The sequence below is a fragment of the Agelaius phoeniceus genome, chromosome 12 (genome assembly GCF_051311805.1).
Source record: "Agelaius phoeniceus isolate bAgePho1 chromosome 12, bAgePho1.hap1, whole genome shotgun sequence".
Classification (NCBI taxonomy): domain Eukaryota; kingdom Metazoa; phylum Chordata; class Aves; order Passeriformes; family Icteridae; genus Agelaius; species Agelaius phoeniceus.
Window position 1 is genome coordinate 19,633,030 of NC_135276.1, and position 19,008 is coordinate 19,652,037.

At 47.7% G+C, this 19,008-nt stretch overlaps 1 protein-coding gene across 3 annotated transcripts; it reads left to right on the top strand.

The window, feature by feature from the left end:
- Positions 1–198: 198 nt before the first annotated feature.
- Positions 199–18,236, top strand: MTHFSD (methenyltetrahydrofolate synthetase domain containing). 3 transcript variants are annotated; one of them, XM_077185066.1, is made up of 7 exons: positions 199–377; positions 1,402–1,515; positions 2,683–2,796; positions 5,143–5,233; positions 5,989–6,101; positions 6,313–6,438; positions 14,733–18,236. In XM_077185066.1, the coding sequence occupies exons 1-7, from the start codon at positions 237–239 to the stop codon at positions 15,231–15,233; spliced, it is 1,200 nt and encodes a 399-aa protein (XP_077041181.1). In that variant the 5' UTR covers positions 199–236; the 3' UTR covers positions 15,234–18,236. The 3 variants fall into 3 exon arrangements, with proteins under 3 accessions (XP_077041181.1, XP_077041180.1, XP_077041182.1); XM_077185065.1 differs by lacking the exon at positions 1,402–1,515 and adding an exon at positions 1,577–1,690 and having other exon boundaries at positions 200–377; XM_077185067.1 differs by lacking the exon at positions 1,402–1,515 and having other exon boundaries at positions 200–377.
- The last annotated feature ends 772 nt before the right edge of the window (positions 18,237–19,008 follow it).

Sequence of the window (19,008 nt, forward strand, 5' to 3'; positions counted from 1 at the left end):
GGGGCGTGGCCAACGCGAAGGCTCCGCCCCCCTGTGCTGACGCATGAGGAGGCGAGGATTAACGGCAGTGACGTCAGTTTTCTGAGGGGCGGGACGCCGTGGTGACGTCACGGTGATGAGATAGCGAGGGGCGGGGCGTCGCTGACGTCACGGCGTGGCGGAGAGAGCGGGCAGGCGGGAGGGGATGGCGGTGACGTCACGGCGGGCGGGTGCGGGATGGCGGTGACGTCAGGGCGATGGCGGCGGCGGCGGGCCGGGCGCTGCCCCCAGCGGGCCGCTCCAAGTGGGACATCCGGGAGGAGGTGTGGGAGCACCTGGAGGCCTCGGGCCTGGCCGAGTTCCCGCGGCCCGTGCGCGGCCGCATCCCCAACTTCAAGGTACGGCGGTGACCGGCGCTGGGCCGCGTCCTGCTGCTGCTGCTGCTCATTCCCTGCCCCGCTCTGCCGGGAGCGGCCCCCAGTGAACACCCAGTGCCGCCCCAGTTACCCCCCAGTTCTCCCCTAGTGCTCCTCAGTGCCCCCCAATTCCCCTCCCAGTCCCCTCAGTGCTCTCCCAGATCCCCCTCAGTACCCCCAGTTCTCCCCCCAGTGCTCCCAGGTCCCCCCCAGTGCCCCCAGTTCCTCCCCAGTGCTCCCCAGTGCCCCCCAATCCCCTCCCAGTCCCCTCAGTGCTCTCCCAGATCCCCCCCAGTACCCCCAGTTCTCCCCCCAGTGCTCCCAGGTCCCCCCCAGTGCTGCCCCCAGTGCCCCCGGTTCCTCCCCAGTGCTCCCCAGTGCCCCCAATGCTCCCCCAATGCCTCCTCAGTGCCCTCCAATACCTCCAGCTCTCCCCCAGTTCCCCCCCAGTGCCCTCAGTGCCCCCCCCGTGCTCCCCAGTGATGTGCAGTACCTCCCAGTTTCCCTCCAGTGCCCTCCAGTGCCCCTAGTTCTCACCTGGCAGCCCTGGAGGGAAAGCAAACAAAACCTCCTTGTCAATTCCCAAGCCACAGAACGGTTTGGATATCAGGAAAACATTTTTCACCAAAAGAATAATGAGGTACTGGAATGCTCTTCCCAGGGAGGTGGTGGAATCACCATCTCTGGATGTGTTAAAAAAAGCCTGGACATGGCACTGGGTGCTATAGTCTGGTTGAGGTGTTAGTGCAAGGGTTGGACTCTGTGATCTTAGAGGTCTCTCCCAACCTGATTATTTTGTGATTCTGTTTGAATTGAAAAGGAATTTAAAGCTCCCTCAGCAGGAACACCTTCACTATCCCCCTTTGAGCCCTGTCCAAGCTGGCATTGGACATTTCCAGGGATTCACAGAAAATTAGCAGCCCCTCGATTAAAAATCAGCCTGTCCAGAGGGTGAAAGGTTCTGCTTTACCCATTTCTGCTGTGAGCTGATATTTTATGCAAACAGGGCTCCTCCCATGCTGCCACCAGGCTCCTGGGCTTGCAGCAGTTCCGGGCTGCCCGTGCAGTAAAAATAAACCCTGATGCTCCCCAGAGGAACGCCCGCTTCCTCACCCTGGAAGTAAGTGAGAATGCTCCAAGTAAGTGAAAATCCTCTGCTCTTGGCTCCTTCCCTGTGCCAGGGCTCCCTCCAGGCCTGCTGCTCTCTCAGGGAGCTGGAAGTGTTCAGCAGAGCACGGGAGGTGAAGGTGGATCCTGACAAACCTCTGGAAGGTGCCCGGCTGGCAGCTCTGCAGGTAAAGGCAGCCCTGAGGAGGGGCTGGGAGGGACAGCAGAGCCTGGCAGTAGGGATGTGTTCCCTGAGTCAACAAATGATCCTTTGTCTCCTTAAAAAGCCCAGAAGTTTCTCTCCTCAAGGTGGCAAAAAGCCACCTCATAGGGGACTTCACCTCAAACCCAATTGGACAGAAGCTAAAAGGCCCCACCTAGGTAATTCACTAGAAAAAGAAGAGAATAAAGGAAATAATCCCTTTTGTGGGGTGTTTTTACCAGGAGCAAGAGCCTCTTGCCCCTGTCTCTGTAAGAGCTTTGTTATTTTGCTTTTTATTAAAACATTTTCTGTTTCCAGCAATGCCTCAGAAGCAATCCTGCTGATTTTATGCTGGGCTATCTCGGGTGTGATGGGTTTCTCTGAGGGCTCACAAGACCTGGCTCTAGGAGAAAATACAACTCACCTCAGCAACACCTGGCACTGCATCTTCAAGGGGTTTATGCTCAAATCAACGTGTCATGGAATGGTTTAGGTTGGAAGGGATTTGAAGGATAATTCAGTTCCAACCTCCTGCCATGGCAGGGACACCTTCCACTGTCCCAGGGTGCTCCAAGTTCTGTCCAGCCTGGCCTTGGACATTCCAGAAGCAGCCACAGCTTCTCTGGGCACCTTCTCTTCCCACCCTCACAGGGAGAATTTCTCCCTAAGATCCCATCTAACCCTGCCCTTCATCAGTTTGAAACTATTATCTCATAAACCTGCTTAGAGACATAGCTTTAAAGGAGGAATTGTCTTTAAAGGTATGTCCTGAAATATCTTCAAATGTCTGTCTTACCTTTTATTTCTTCAATAAACCTTTTGATGGAATTTTCCTGTATTGGAGGAAATTTACCCTACAAGCACTTCGCAATCTACAACATAAAAAAAAAAATTAAATATTTGGCCATGTCGTTTTTACTGTGTGACAATAAAAATATTTCTTCAGTGTAAAATGAACCTTCTCATGTGGTTCCTCAGGCAAGGAAGACTTTGCTGGTTCCCACACCACGTCTGAGGACTGGGCTGTTCAACAGGATTGTTCCCCCTCCAGGTGCAACCAAGGAGGTGCTGAGGAGATGTGCCACATCTCAGGTGGGACAGAATTAACCTTGGGACAGTGTGGGCTTAAGATGGACCAGCTGGAAGTTGGAAACCTGAAATATCTTCCTGTTAGGATGTTATTCCTGGCTTTGTGTACATTGATAATATTGAAATCAGGAGAAAATTCAGTCTTAGCAGGACGGTATTGATATTTCTCAGTGTTTTTTGGAAAACTATGAGCAATTTGAGGTGAGTTAGAGCTTTCTTCATGCTCCTCCATCCTGTAGCTGAGCCCTCTGGGGAATATTTTAGTGCTCTTAGGTGTAACCAGATGGGAAAGTTACCATCTTCAACCAAGGGGATGCTGAGGAGATGTGCTACATCTCAGGTGGGACAGAATTAACTGTGGGACAGTGTGGGCTTAGGATGAACCAGCTGGAAGTTGGAAAAACTGAAATACCTTCATGTTAGAATGTTATTCTTGGGTTTATGTACATGGATCATGTTGAAATCAGGAGAAAATTCAGTCTTAGCAGGACAGTATTGATGCTTCTCAGTGGTTTTTAGAAACACACCATGACTTGAGGTGAGTTTGGTGTTCATGCACCTCCATCCTGCAGTTTTGAGCTGCTGAGCCCTCTGGGGAATATTTTAGTGCTCTTAGGTGTAACCAGATGGGAAAGTTACCATCTTCAACCAAGGGGATGCTGAGGAGATGTGCCACATCTCAGGTGGGACTGAGGCATCAGGGAGGGCTGAGTTAACCTTGGGACAGTGTGGGCTTAGGATGGACCAGCTGGAAGTTGGAAACCTGAAATATCTTCATGTTAGAATGTTATTCTTGGGTTTATGTACATGGATAATGTTGAAATGAGGAGAAAATTCAGTCTTAGCAGGGTTGAAAGGGATTTGAATTGATATTTCTCAGTGTCTTTTGGAAAATCATGACTTGAGGTGAGTTACAGCTTTCTTCATGCTCCTCCATCCTGCAGTTTTGAGCTGCTGAACCCTCGGGGGAACATTTTAGTGCTCTTAGGTGTTACCAGCTAGGAAAGTGGAGTTTTTTTGTGGAACACAGCACCCAAAGAGCCGTGAATTGAGGCATTTGCGTGCAGCGGGTTCCTCCTCCACGGGGGGAGGTCGGGCTTTGCCGCGGTCTCTTGCTGCCCTCTCGTGTTCCATCCTCACCGCACAGCCCAGGGCCGTGCCCAGACAGCCCTGCAGGGTTTACATCTTTATTTGCCATGAAAACCCAACATGAAGAGGTTACTACGGGGATTTATTTCCTCCTTTATCTCCTGCTCAAGGCAATAAAGTTCTGCAGCAACCCCGTGAACAACCGAGGTTGTAAAGGCTGGTAATTAGTAGTGACTTTCTTTGTTGGAACTTCTATTGCAGTCATTAACTAATTAAGCTGTTCAGGGCTGAAGAGCACTTTTGCAAGAGACCTTTCTCTTGGCCTGCTGTCTGATCTGGGCTCTTAGCACCATGTGTCTGGTTTTTCCCCCAGCCCACTAATGAAAAAATGCTGTTGGCAGTTTGTATTTACAAAGCACTGTGCAAACAATCCTTACCACACTGCTGGGAAGTGCCTGATGGGTGTTAGTGCTGATAGTCAGCCACAAATTACCGAATTCTTGGGCTTTGTGCTCTGCACAGAAAATGTGTGGCTCTTCATTGTGATTTTAATATTCTTAATTTATAATTAGCAGCAAGTTGAGTTGGTGTGAGGAGCATTTGCAGTGTGCTGTACACATATATTGGGAGTGATTGAATCAGAAGATGGATTTTTAATAGTTCTGAACCTTTGATATTTAAAAACCCTAGTAAACATGATTTTTATTTTCTGCAATCTGGACAGAATTTTTGTTAAAATGAGAACAGATTGAAGAGGAGTGGGTGGGGTTGAACAGGGAGAGAGGGAAGGAAAAAAATTGTATCACTTTGTGCTGTAGTTGTCTGGGTCTAAATTAACTTTGTGATTTGTATTTCAGAATTAATTGAAGCATTTGTAGTGCTCTGGTATTCCTCAAGCTTTTAGTAGAGTAGGAAGTGTAAATAGGAAGTGTCACTTGCCCTCATTTTTAGGAACAGATTTCCAAAGAAGTGTTTCAAAATATCAGCTTTTGATCCTAAATAAAAATCCTTGCTTCTAAAAGTGCCCACCTCCCTCAGCTCTCCTTGCAGTGTGCCAAAATTCTTGTCACTGTAGTAGGGAATCTATTCTAGGATTCCCTGGGGGATAACTTCCCAGACATGTACAGCTTGGCTAAACATGGAAGAGACACTTGGAAACATGGGGAGTTATTGGGATTTATCAAAATATCCTGGATTTCTGCCTCGGTCCATGGAAGACTGTGCCCTCTGCAAACCTCAAATGCTGTTTTTTTCCTGCAGGGTGTAAGAGACTTCAGCGTGCCTGTGGGGCTGGACAGCAAAGCACAAGTGGACTTGGTTGTTGTGGGCTCAGTGGCTGTCTCTGAAAAAGGTAAGGAAAAACTCCCAGCAGAAAGGTCCCAAGTGCCAGCCCCCAGTGGCAGGGCCACATTTCTCCTTGGAGCTGAGCTGTGGCCTTGGCCTCTGGCCCTGTGTGTGCCCAGTCCCTGCTGCCAGCGCAGCAGGAAGCAGGGCTGGTGCCTCAGGATGCAGTGGGCACACAGCAGTGGCCCCTGAGGTGTTCAGGAGAACTCTTGAGGAAAGCAATGGTTTGTGTTCTGAAGGAGTCCAGGCAGGCTCCCTGTCAGAGATCTGCTCTGCTCACAACACAGGCTCTGTGAAAGGACTTGTGTTAGACCTGCTGATTCAGGACCTATTTGGGGATCAGATTTTGCATTTTCTAGTATTTTGGAAACCTGCTAGTGCTGAAAATTTTCCACTGACTTTATCCCCTGCCTAAAATAACACGGTTTTTATATGTGACCCAGACTCCTCTTTACCCACATTAACCTGTGTGGGACATGAATAGAAGGTTCTAAATACAATTGCTAAATAAACTGCTGGGTTAATTACACTGAATTTGTTTATTCTGAATGGGAAGCTTCTGAGATCTTTTAGGAGTCATTGAAATTGATTTTTTATTTCATTTCAGTGCTGATTTCAAGGAAAGCTGCACTCTGTGAGAGTTGCTGATCTGATTTTTTCCAGAGTTACAGCTTGCAGACTGCTGGGTTAATTACACCATTTTAACAACTTTCCACTGTGCTCTTTGATTTTTTTTTTTTTCCCCACTTTTTTGTGCTTTAGGCTGGAGAATTGGCAAAGGGGAAGGTTATGCAGACATGGAATATGCAATGATGGTGTCCATGGGGGCAGTGCAGGAGGACACACCTGTGGTCACCATTGTGCACGACTGCCAGGTGAGTTGGGATGTTCAAATATCCCCTCTGCAGCTGGGAGGGAGCTCTGGGACACTTCCTGCTCTGTCTGCAGAGGAGACATGGAATGAAGCTCGTTTGGCATCTTCATTCCCATTGTCTTTGATGGATTTTCATGTGACAAGCCATCAGGAATGGGGCACAGCTTTAGGCAGTTTGTTTTTAGCTACTTAACCAAATCTCTGCCTTGTAGGTGCTTGACATAGCAGAGGAGCTGCTGGGTGATCATGATTTAACTGTGGATTACATCCTCACTCCAACCAGGACCATCTGGACAAATTGCAAACGACCAAAACCTCAGGGAATAATGTGGCACAAGGCAAGTTCAGTTTAATCCAGTTAAATCTTAAACCTTTGCTGCTGGTGGCACAAACCAAATTCAATCTTCATCCAGTTCAAATCTTAAACCTTTGCTGCTGGTGGCACAAACCAAGTTCAATTTAATCCAGTTAAATCTTAAACCTTTGCTGCTGGTGGCACAAACCAAGTTCAATTTAATCCAGTTAAATCTTAAACCTTTGCTGCTGGTGGCACAAACCAAGTTCATTCTTCATTCAAGTTAAACCTTTGCTGCTGGTGGCACTAGGCAAGTTCAATCTTAATCAAGTTAAATCTTAAACTTTTGCTGCTGGTGGTTTACTGGTACCAATAACCTGATAAACCCCTCCATTCTTATATAGAAACAATTTTTTTTAAATTAGAAATATTTGGTAAAAGAGCAGATGTGTTTGTCAGGTGAAACAAAGCAGCAGCATCTGTGGGCAGTGGGGTTTCAGGGGTAATGGAGGAGAGATATTTCCCTACACCTGAGGTTGCTGTATCCATGGATTATCAGGATATGCCCCATCCTGGAAGTGTCCCAGGCCAGGCTGGATGGGCTTGGAGCAATCTGGGGTAGTGGGAGGAGTCCCAGGGGTGGAACTGCTGGGTAGGAGGGTGTGCTGCTCTGGTTGTGAGAGGAAAACACAACCTGCTGCTGGTACATTCCTGCTTCTGCAGTTTCAGGTGGAAGAACAAAGACTTTAAACTTGAATCTTTATTTATTGGTAGTTCTGTTATGGATTGGCCTTTTCCCCCTGCCCACTGTCAGAAACTTCTTCAGCTTCCCAAACAATTTCAGGAAAGCCTTGAGTGAATTGTTTTACTGGAGGTTCCTGCTGGGAAAGCTTTTTCTTTGTCATTGGATTTTCATTTCTGAAATCATCCAGTCAGGGAGCAGACCCAATCCTGCATGAGTGAGTACAGCAGGAATGCTGAAATGAGGAATTGTGCACCCACATCTTGCAGAAACTGAGCAATTCTAAGGGAATACTCCCAGGAAAATCAAAATTTGTTGGTTAAAATTTGTCAACCAGCTGAAAGAGTTAAATTTCTTTAGGTAATGTATCTACAACAAACAAATTCTAGCCAGGACTATTTTTATTCCAGAAGTGGGAGAGCATTTTACCCTGCCTGTGGTTGAGGATTTGAGGTTATAAATAAATAAATAACAGCTCTGTCTGTCCTAGTGCATTTTTTCCATTGAATTATTTTTGAATTGTAATTTTTTTTAGGATATTATTGAATGTAATTGTGTTGAAGGCCTACCCCTTGTGCTCCATCCATCTTGCCAACATATTTTTGATCAGTTTGTCTGCCTTGGTGTCAGACTTCTCAGTAAGTGGCCTTGCTGACACTTTTTTTATTTCTTTTTTTTTGTGCCTTTAGCAGAAACTGAATTTTCTGCAGCTTTCACTGAGAATGGAGCAGAGATTGACCCTTGATTTGAATATTTGAGTGTTGATTTAACACCTTTTGTTTGGAGCTGTATGGATTAAATAGGAATATTGGAGAGGACCAGGGATAATAATCACTTTTCTGTCTTTTTGGGACCAGAACAAAGTGTGGTGCCTGTATGAAGCAGAAATTGCCATTACTCCCCAGGGAAATGGGTGACATTTATTCTGTGTGTGCCTGTGGTGTTCAGCTCTTGCACAGAGGGGTTTGGAGGTGGGAGGTCTGGGTAATCAGCAGGCTGTGAAAAAGGCAGCATTTGATAGGGGCTATTTCAGTGTTTGTCCTTTGGATTTTCCTGGCTACTTCTCCATCATTTTCTCTCCATCCTTTTTTCCTTCAAATCCTGGCTTGGCTGGTGCATTCCTGTTCCTCAGAGCAAAACTAAATGAACCAAGAGGCAGAGAGTAAATAAATCACCCACTTCTAAACATGGGCTTTTGTCAACACTGAGTAGCTTAACTTCATTGTGAGGAGCAGTGAGGTGGAAAATACATTGTAAAAAAAAAAAAAAAAAAATAAAAATCCCCAAATCCTTGGGGAGCAGGGCTGGATCAGGCCAGGACAGTGTTTAGGAGTTTGAAATCCAGGTGTTTGCAAATATGGGATTACAGCTAAGGGTTGTTGTAAGGATGTGCTGCCAGTAATGCACACTCAGCTCCAGAGGGAAGGGAGAGAGGGAGGTGCTCACCCAGCAAACAAATCCATGGCTGCATTTCCATGCTGAAGGAGCTGCTGCATTTTCCTGGAGTGCTCTTGTGTGTTCTGAGCTGTTTAAAGACTTCCAAGAGAAGTGGAAGAGCCACAACATCATCAATACCAAAGAATCATGATCAGGCACTCCAGAAACACTTCAAAATCCCCACTGCTGGGGGGTGTTTGTGGAACTTTTGTGCCTCTGAGGTTTGGGACATCAATTTGAGTTACTGGAGAGCAGCAAGAGCTGCTGAGAGCTGAGGACTCTGGAAAACTTTATTTGGATGCCAGTGGAGAATTATTTGGCTTCATGTGTCTTGAAAATCCAACCCATTGTTTCTGGGAACTCTAAATTCATGAAGCTACTTGCTTTCTCATTTAATATTTTCTATGGGTAACTGTGATCTTTATCTGGGACACTGGCTATTATATTTGTCCCAATTATCAAGTTATTTGTGCTGTGCTTATTTTAAATTGAAACTGTACAGACAAATTAAAATATTTGAGTTCACGAAGAGGGAAAGGAGAGTAGTTGGTGGAAAAATCACTATATTTTAGCAAGTATTTCCTTCTGGCTTTGAAGTCATTCTTTTGCTGAGGATTTTCTAGCAGGAGGAAAAGAATTTTTCCTGAAATGAAATGAAATGAAATATGAAATGAACTGAACTGGGGGGGGGAATCCCAGTGGCAGAGATGGAAACCCTCTGACAACAAACAGCTCTGGGTGTGTGATAGAACATTTGGAAAGGAAAGCTCAAAAAATGCACCCATCCAAGCTGGCAAATCCTTCAGCAGAAGGAGTTGCAGTCAGTGTAGGCAGGGCTTTGCTTTGGTGTGGTTTTTGGGATGGTGAGGGCAGGGAATGCTTTCACACCTGGTCACACACCCCAGCACCTTGGCAAAGCTGATCCTCTCTGCAGCAGAGTGCCCAGAATGCCCTGGTGCATTCCCAGTGTGGGCTCCAGGAGTTTCTCCTGAGGGACACCAGCAGGCTGCCAACGTGCCCTTGGATTGTGTGCTCATATTTGGACATTTTGTACAAATGAATGATAAAATGTTCAGCTGTGCTGGCCTTGCTGTCCTGGCCTTGTCTGTGCCACAAATCCCTGTTTGCTCAGAGCTCCTGGAAACGAGGACACAGCATGAAAAAGAGGACACAGCACAAAAAATTTGGTCTGTCCCAAGGAGGTTTTGAACAATCTGGGGTCAGAGGCCTCTGAGGATGAACCTTGCAAACACTTTTGCCCACCTGTTTGGAAGGGCTGCTGGATCTGCAGCCCTGGAGGTGTTTGGTGCTGTTTGTTGCCTGCCAGGGCAGCTGCATCAGTCTCCATCTTAAAATCATGGAATGGGTTGTGCTGAAAGGGATTTGAAAGAGAATCTTGGAATCAGCCCCTGCACACCTTCCACTGTCCCTGAGTGCTCCCCAGCCTGGCCTTGGACACCTCCAAATGTCCCCAAGGGATGTGGCAGCCACAGCTGCTCTGGGCACCTGTGCCAGGGCCTCCCCACCCTCACAGGGAACAATTCCTTCTCTATATCCAAACTAAATTTTCCCCTTTTCCATTCTGAGGCCATTCCCCTTGTGCTGTCACTGGTGTCACAGTCCCTCTCCAGCTTCCTTGCAGCCCATTCACATCCTGGAAGGTTCTGGGATGTCTCCAGGCTGAACAGCTCCAGCTTTCTCAGCCTGTCCCCACAGGGGACGTGTCCCAGTCCTTCATGGCCTCCTCTGGACTCAATCCAACATTCCATGGTTTTCTGCTGCTGGGGACACACAGGATTCCAGGTGGGGGCTCACAAGATCCAGGTGTTCTGTGTCAGTGTGATGAGGAGCAGAATGAAATAGCAGGATAAGGACAGCCCCTTATCCCATCCCACCCCACCCCACCCCACCCCATCCCACCCCATCCCATCCCATCCCATCCCATCCCACCCCATCCCATCCCTCTTTGCCCTGCCCTGGGCTGCCTCAGGGCTCAGCATTTCTCACTCTGCCCCAGGACAAGCACATCCTTCATTGTCCTCAGCAGAATGTTGGAAACGGCTCTGATCAGAGGTCTGGGAGAGCAGAGGGTGAGGAGAGCCCTGGTGTCCAGCAGGGAGGCTGCAGGATCCATCTGCCACCACATTTTGGGATCAAACCAGGTGTCAGAGCCATGGATGCTGTGGGTTAAGTGCTGGGAGAGTTGTGCACTCAGCATCCAGGACTTTTTTCCTCAGGTTTCTGTCAGAAAGGGGCCACTTTTCCCTCCTCAGCTCCTTTCCCAGTAATTGTGTGCCAGAAGAGTTTATCCAGCCTGCTGTCCTCTTTCCCCAAGGCTCTCCCAGCCATGGCAGGGATTATTAAATGATTAATTGCCTTTGGTGTGGTTATTTTAAACCCAGATTATTTCAGAGTTTATGGCACAGAGCCATGAGCATTTCTTTGGCCAACCCCAGAGGGCTGAAGTGTGGAATTGGTCTGGGAATTGGTGGTCAGGGGATGACAGGGGAACTTCTTCAGCTTTGGTTTCACTAGCAAAGCTAAATCCCAACACTCAATCCCAACTTTCAAAACATCAGTAAATGGTTTGGCCTTGGCTTGAAGGGATGGGGGAAGCTTCCAGTGCTGGGTTTGCCCTTGTTCACATGGATGGAACAACCAGACTTGGGCTGCAATGTCCCTAAATTCTGGTTTAGCCTAAAGCAGAAGGCAGGGACAGGGACAGGGAGGACTGAGCAGCCATCCCAGAAGTGTGCAGCTTGTTGAAAGAGAGGAGGAATATCTTTGGCCTCTCTCCACAAGGAAATAAATCCTTGCAATCCTCCCCAGCTCACAGGACAAAAGGAACTTCTAGCGTGATTGTAATTAGCAACACATTGTGCTATCACAGGGTTCTTTTGTTTGCTCTTTTGCAACAGAGCAGAACAAGCTTTTTCCTCTCCCCTGCCACCCACTGCCCCCTTTGCCCTTTCAGTTCTCACCCCCAAAACCCCAATGGGTTTGTTTGTTGAGTTGAAACCCCAAACTGGAGTTTCTGCCTTTCAGTGGCATAAAAGTGAGAGAAAACAGGGAAGGGTTTAGAAGGTTTGGCCCAGCTGAAATGTTCCCCTAGAACCCAGAGAAAAAAGCCCTTAAGGTAAATCCTCTGTGCCTCTTGTGACAGGAAGGTGTCAGCTGACAGTGGCAGAACTTGCCTAATGTTTTTTACAAAATCTTTCCTAATACAAAAAAAATAAAAGTCTTAAATCAGCTGCCTTTGTTGCTTTGGTGAAGGTCTGTTGGTGTTGTGTCTGCACAGGGCTGGATTTTGAGGGAATGATGGAATCACTTCATGGTGGTGTTTGACCAGAACTTTAAAGAAAATAGTTCATAGCCCTTACAAAAATCCCAGAATCGATGATTTTGGAGGTTTTTTCCAACCTCAGTAAGTCCAACTGTGACAGATCCCAGACCAGACCAGTTCTGTCTTTCCATAAACACCTCCAGGAATGAGGACTCCACCATGGGCAGTAATTCCAATGTCTAATCCCCCTTTCTGTGCAGAAATTCCTCCTGAAACATAAATGCTGTTGTCACTGCATCTTCCTGAGTTTGCCAGGAGCCTGAAGCAGCAGCTCCAAGAGCTGCAGGCTGATGCCAAAATCTCCTGAGTGAGAGGAGATGCCTGGTGGAAGTCCCTGGAGATTGTGCTGTTCCCTGCATTATCTACATCCTGCCCTTGGATTGTCCTGGGAATTCCAGGGTTGGAATTCCACTCTCAGTGCCCATCTCTGATTGTCCCAATCTCCAAAGCCCTGAGGGTTTGCCCTTGGTAGCATTTCCCTTCCTAACCAAACACCCAACCCATGCCTTGGCAACTGAGTTTAATTTCAGGATGAAAGGAGCAGTTCTTGGGTTGTGCTTTGGGGCCAGGAGCGATTGAGTTGCATGAGAACAGAAAAATGTTTTTCCTGTTTGGTTTAATTAGCATAGAGCTTCCATTTCACATGGAAATTTGACAGAGGACAACAAACCTCCTTCATTGTTGGCCAGTACAAACAAAGTGAGATCCTTCAGCCCTTGGTTTGATGTTTGTGTCACTCGGGGAAGGGGAGCTTGCTGTCAAACACAGCACTTGGAGTTCTTGGCTGAGAAAAACAAATCAGCCCCAGGATCCACAGAGTAATAACTCTGTAAAATGTGGAAATGCTCTGCACCTTTCTGAGTGTGGAGGCTCCTGGAGCAAGTCCTTGTTGTTTGATGTTGTGTTAGCAGAACTAGCGCAGGCTTTATGGAAATCGTGGTTTTATTTAGTTCCAGCCTGAAATAAAACTGCTTGTTTGCTCTTCAGAAGATGAAGAGAATTCTGTTGAGTGACTTGCCTGTCACCTCATCCTGACATTGCCCCCACCCTGCCTTGGCTGTTCCTGAGTCCCTTCAGAGCTGGGTTTCTGTCCCCAGGGAGCTGAGCCTGATGCTGTGCAGATGCAGGCTGGCTGTGCCTGTAACTGCAGGAGCAGCAATTCAGAGGCTCTGGGCTGGGGGCTCTGCAGGCAGACTGGGATGTACTGGTGCTGCTCCAGCCCAGCCTGCTCAGGGTGGTGGCCCTCTCACACTCTGGGCCACTAGCCTGGGTCTCTGCTAGCTCAGGCACTGCTTCCCCAGGCTCTGGTTTGCTCCCTACATTTCAGCATTGGAGCTGGTGTTGATGGATGTTGGACTTGTCCAGCAGCCAAGCAGGAATTCCTCCTCCTTCCAAGCTCAGTGTGCAAGCCAAGAGCTCGACCACATTAGCTGGGGAACCACTGCATTTCCTGCCAGTGTCTGAGTGCAGCCTGGGGCATCTCATGCCTCACATGGATGGGGTTCAGCTGTTGAGAGGAAAGGCCCTTCCAGAAAAGCTCCTTGGGTCAGGGAGGGATGGATGGATGGATGGCAGGAATAACGGGCTCACACTGTGAGTGCAGTGTCCGAGCACTTCTGTTCCCTGCCCCAGCCCAGCACATCCATGTGGGGTCTGAGGAGCTGTGGGTGCTGTGGGAGGTCGGGTGGCACTGAGGGGATGTGCCCCAAGCAGGGGACGTGCCTCCAGCTGGGCCCAATGCACAGGAACCCTGCTCCAAGGCACGCTCCTGCTGCAGCTCCACCATTGTGTGACCCAGCCCACGGGATTTCCTGTGCTGCTGGGGGAACAGAGCACCAGGAGCTCTGCAGGATGGAAGTGTCTGCTGGGCTGGGATGGATTCTGCCAGGCCTGGGATTGTGTGGGATTCTGTCAGGCCAGGGCATTGTCAGGGCAGAGATTGTGTAGGATTCTGCCAAGGCTGGGATTGTGTAGGATTCTGCCAAGGCTGGGATTGTGTAGGATTCTGCCAGGCCTGGGATTGTGTAGGATTCTGTCAGGACAAGGATCATGTAGGATTCTGGCAGAGCAGAGATTGTGTAGGATTCTGTCAGGCCAGGGATTGTGTAGGATTCTGCCAGGACAAGGATTTTGTAGGATTCTGTTAGAACAAAGATTGTGTAGGATTCTGCCAGGACAAGGATTGTGTAGGATTCTGCCAGGGCAGAGATTGTGTAGGATTCTGCCAGGGCAGAGATTGTGTAGGATTCTGTCAGGACAAGGATTGGGATGGATTCTGCCAGGACAAAGATTGTGTAGGATTCTACCAGGACAAGGATTCTGTAGGATTCTGCCAGGCCAGGGATTGTGTAGGATTCTGGCAGGACAAGGATTCTGTAGGATTCTGCCAGGCCAGGGATTGTGTAGGATTCTGGCAGGACAAGGATTCTGTAGGATTCTGCCAGGGCAGGAGCACAGGCCCTCAGTCAAAGCAAACCCAGAAGGAGAACAAGGAGAATGCAGATCTGAAAGCACTCAGATAAATCAATGTCACATTGGAATAGCCCTGACTTTGGGATTTGCCTGCTGCATCCACGTTGTGCTGCTCACTTCAGGAGTCACTAATGTTTATTTTTGTCCTGCAGTGTGTGTTTAGGGAGCCTTCCCAATCAGAGCAGCAATTAGGAACATTTGGAATGCTCTGGCTGTCTGCATGGCAGGAGGACAATAAGGTTCCTCTCTTTTTATGGCACAAACGAGCCCTGATGCTCATCATCTTTTTCTGGAAGGCAAGAAATTCTTTTACAATAATTACATCCATCTTCCTCCTTTTTAGGTCAGCTCTGAGATGCTGGGAAAAATCCCCATCCTAAAGACTCTTCGCTGGAGGGAGGAGCAGGCTGGCAAGGATGTCACCCTCCAAGATGAGCACCCAGCCCTGGCACACACCAAGAGAGCAGCAATTTCACACAGGGAGGTGATGGCTGCAGATCCCCAGCCATGGGCTGCTCCAGGCTCAGCCCACGTGGGAAGTGATCCCGTAAATCCCAAATCTGAGGGATCTGCCCCAATCACCACCGTGTATGTGGGGAATTTGCCCGGCAGCCTGAGGGTGAGCCAGCTGAAAAGCACCCTGAGGGAGCTGCAGGTGGTTCCTGCTGCCCTGAAGTGGCAGGGAGCACAGCACAGAGCTTTCCTGGCCTACAGGGAGCAGGGGGCTGCACACAGGGCTCTGTCCTCCTTGCAAGGCCTGAGCCTCGGGGGCAATGCCCTGAGAGTGGAGCTGGCCAAGAGCCACAGGAACAAAGGGCAAGGAGAAATCAATAGTCACAAATGAGTATGGAGGGGGAAAAAAACCAAAACAACACAAAAAAGGTGTTTTCATTGTTTTGTGAGAAGCCAACCCGAAGTTTTAAGGCTTTTTGTAACCGTCAGGTTTAACAAAATCAAATTTCTGCACAAACTTTCCTCAGTTCTGCACGTGGACATGCAAAGGTTTGTCCCCACAAAGGGACAAGGTGACAGAGGAGCCATTTCTCTATGAACAATTGCCCACAAAGTACCCACACTCTGGTTTGGTGCTGTCTGGTGGTTTTGTTAAGCCTGGCTTAAAGCCCTGCCCACCTGCAGCAAGGTGGTTGCAGTCACTCAGTTTAGGTTACACCTGCCCCTTGAGATCTGCCAGGTTAAAAGGCAGCAGCAGGAAATCTGTCCTGAGGGGAACAATTCTGTTTACTGAAAAATGGGCTTTGCCTGTTGGAAGTTTTCAATTTATTTTTTTATAAAAATGACCAGGGACAGAGAGATTGTTCTTTTTGTGCCTTGAAGAGTGGCTGTGGAAAGACTGCCTTAGTTCTAGCTCTAGTAAGAGCTGGTAACATCAGATGGGAAAGATGGGAGCCCTTTTCTCAGCTTTTTGCTAAATCAGCCCTTGGTAAACCTTATATTTATTATTTCAGAGGAAGCAAATCCCAATTTTCTCTGCTTTTCCCCAAAACTGCTGTTCTGTTGGATCAGATAATTATAAAATTATAATTTTATAATTTAGCTGTATAATTTTATAGTTCAGCTTCTTTTCTTGACTGTCTCTTCTAATGGGATGTGATTCCTTTGCCTCTGTGAAATAACATTATTATTATTATTATTATTATTATTATTATTATTATTATTATTATTATTGAAATGAAAAGCAGGCACACCATGATCAGAACTTGTTGGTGCTCAGTCTGCCATGGAATTCTTTGGGAATTTGCTGGAGATTGATGCTTTGTCACCATCCCTGATGCTCTTCCACATCACAGTGAGGAGGGTGAGGCATCACCACCCAACTTCTCCAGCTGAAAATGCTCCCAGGCACTTTCCTGGACATGAACATTCCCTTCCAGTGGAATGGCCAATAATGATTTATCTCCTATGGCTCTTATTACCTTTTTTTTTTCCCTCTTGGGTTTCCTATTCCTGAAAAACAAGTTAAATTTTGGCCCAGCCATCCTTTCTAAACAGAAGCACTTTTGCCAGTGATGCTGGGCACGTAGTCAAAGTAAGCATCTAAATGGATTTTTTTTTTTTAAAGTAAGAGTTGGAAAGTTTTTTTTTTCTTTTAGCCAGGGAGTACTGTTAAGTATATTTTAAGCAGATTATTATGCCTTGAGGGTCAGACATTTATTCAGTATTAACTATAAAGTTCTCATCGTTTGTGGCTCTGAAGGAAAGCTTTGGAGCTGCCCCAGCCCTGAGCCCAGCACAGGAAGGACAAAGAGGCACCAGGATGAGCAGAGGGATGGAGCAGCTCTGCTGGGAGGAAAGGTACAGAGAGTTGGGATTGCTCAGCCTGGAGGGAGGAAGGTTCAGGGGTGAGCTCATCACTTTCCAAGTGGAATTCACTCCTCTCCCAATGGAGAGGGAGGTTGGACAAGGGATGGAGGGACAGGACCCAGGGAACAGCTCCCACTGCCAGAGGGCAGGGTTAGAGGGGATATCAGGGAGAAACTCTCCCCTGGGAGGGTGCTGAGGCCCTGGCACAGGTGCCCAGAGCAGCTGGGGCTGCCCCTGCATCCCTGGCAGTGCCCAAGGCCAGGCTGGACAGGGCTTGGGGCACCCTGGGATGGTGGAAGTGTCCTTGTTCACAGCACAGGGGTTGGAACAGGATGATCTTTGAAATCCCTTCCAACCCAAAGCATTCTGTCATTCTGTGAACTTCTTGTAAGGTCAGCAAAGGATCTGGAACAAATCAGTAGTTCCATTCCATTCTTTGTACAGCTCCAAGTGATTTCCAGTATCACTGAGCCCAAATTCAGACTGCACAACCCTCTGGGTCCCATTGCAGGCCTTGGCATTCAAGGCTGAGAGCCAGGGTTATGTTACTGCCCAAACACACTCACTGCATCAGCAGCTTCCAAAGCAGAGGAAAGAAAAGCAAAAAAATAATTATCCATCCATGCCTGCCCTTTCCAAATGATGGCAAATTGAGTAATGAGATCATTTGCTGTTCCTTCTGCCTCTGGGATATTTCTTGCTCTGCTGAAGATATCCAGGTGACCTTAGCAGTTAAAAACCAGTGACTCTGCCAAAGAAAACTTCCAGCATCTCAAACTTCCCCTGTTGCATTTCAGGTGGAACCACCCTTTTCTGGTCACATTTGTGGGAATCACATCCTCTACCTTCTTTCCTTTCTTCCCATCTCGAGTTTCAGTGCAGGTCTATTTGTGTGTTCTGTAAACCTGGTAACTTTGCTTGCTTTCCTGTCAGCCCAGCTGCAGCCAGGGCCCAGCTTTGTTTGGACAAACATCTGGATGTTTTTCTGTTTGCAGTTGTGGCTCTGGGTGAACCCACAGGTGAGCAATGTCCAAAACCTTGGCTCTTTCCAGCCTGTCACTTCTTTCTGCCATGTGTTTCATTCAAGGTCACATTTCACTGTATTCACCCAATATCCTGTTGCTTTCCCAACTTGAGATTCAAACTCCAAACCCTGCTATGAGGAGGTGCTAACTAGGGGTGTGCAACAGGTTGGAAATCAGGAGGAATTTCTTCATGGAAAGGGTGGTCAGGGAGGTGGTGAAGGTGTCCAAGGAAGGGCTGGACCTGGCACTCAGTGCTCTGGGCTGGTGACAAGGTGGGGATGGGTCACAGATGGGATTTGATGATCTTGGAGCTCTTTTTCAACTTTTCTGATTCTATGAGCTGTGCTTAGGAAGAAAAATAATTACTGTAAGCTTTATTAGCATTTTGAACGGACTGGAAAAATGCTGCAGTATTTTTTGTATTTTTGATCAGGTTATTAATAAATGTCAAGGTCTTTCAGGTGCTGCCATCTCAGTCAGTAAATCCCTCTCTGAAATCAGGATGGGGCTCTTGGTGCTGCTCTTCTCCAGCTAAAAGACATGTCAGTGCCAAAGCTGCCAAACTGCAGTTGGATTAAATGAAATTAATGAAACACAAGAGTGGCCAGGGCACAGCCCTGCACGGCCTTCTGGTGTCTGCAGCTGTTTGATGTGGATTTGCTCTTGTGGGCTGACGTTAAAGGAAGCAGCAGATTGTGCAGAAAAAGTGAATGGGGCAGTGTGCCTGTGTCAGAGCTATTGTTCCAGGCTCTCTGCATGCTCAGAAAGGCATCACTTGGAGCAGAGTCTGGAGGGGTTTCTGTAACTCCACAAAATTCTGAAGTGCAGGAGATTTTATTGAATCCTTGGGTTCTGATCTTATAGGAAATCTCAAGGAATTAAAGCCTGCTTATGTTTTACTTTGGCCCAGGCCAAGGCTATGCAAGATACCAACAATGAAACCATAAAATCCATACCCTGAAATATTCTCTGAGTGAATGAACAGCCTTTAAAGACCAGAATATTTCCTCAAATCATAATCCCTCATTCTGTACCTGCTGTAGCTGTGACCTGTGATACCAAGATACCAACAATGAAACCATAAAATCCATACCCTGAAATATTCTCTGAGTGAATGAACATCATTTAAAGATCAGAATATTTCCTCAAATCAGAATTCCTCATTCTGTACCTGCTGTAGCTGTGACCTGTGCACAAAGACACAAAATGTGCCTCATCTCAGGGGCATCCTGGCCCAGTTTTACTGCTTGAGACTCATCAGAAAATCTTCAA

Coding starts and splice junctions, on each gene's coding strand:
- MTHFSD (XM_077185066.1), top strand. CDS start 237: ATGGCGGCGGCGGCGGGCCGGGCGCTGCCCCCAGCGGGCCGCTCCAAG. Junction 378..1,401: donor GCCGCATCCCCAACTTCAAG/GTACGGCGGTGA, acceptor TTATGCAAACAG/GGCTCCTCCCATGCTGCCAC. Junction 6,439..14,732: donor AGGGAATAATGTGGCACAAG/GCAAGTTCAGTT, acceptor CCTCCTTTTTAG/GTCAGCTCTGAGATGCTGGG.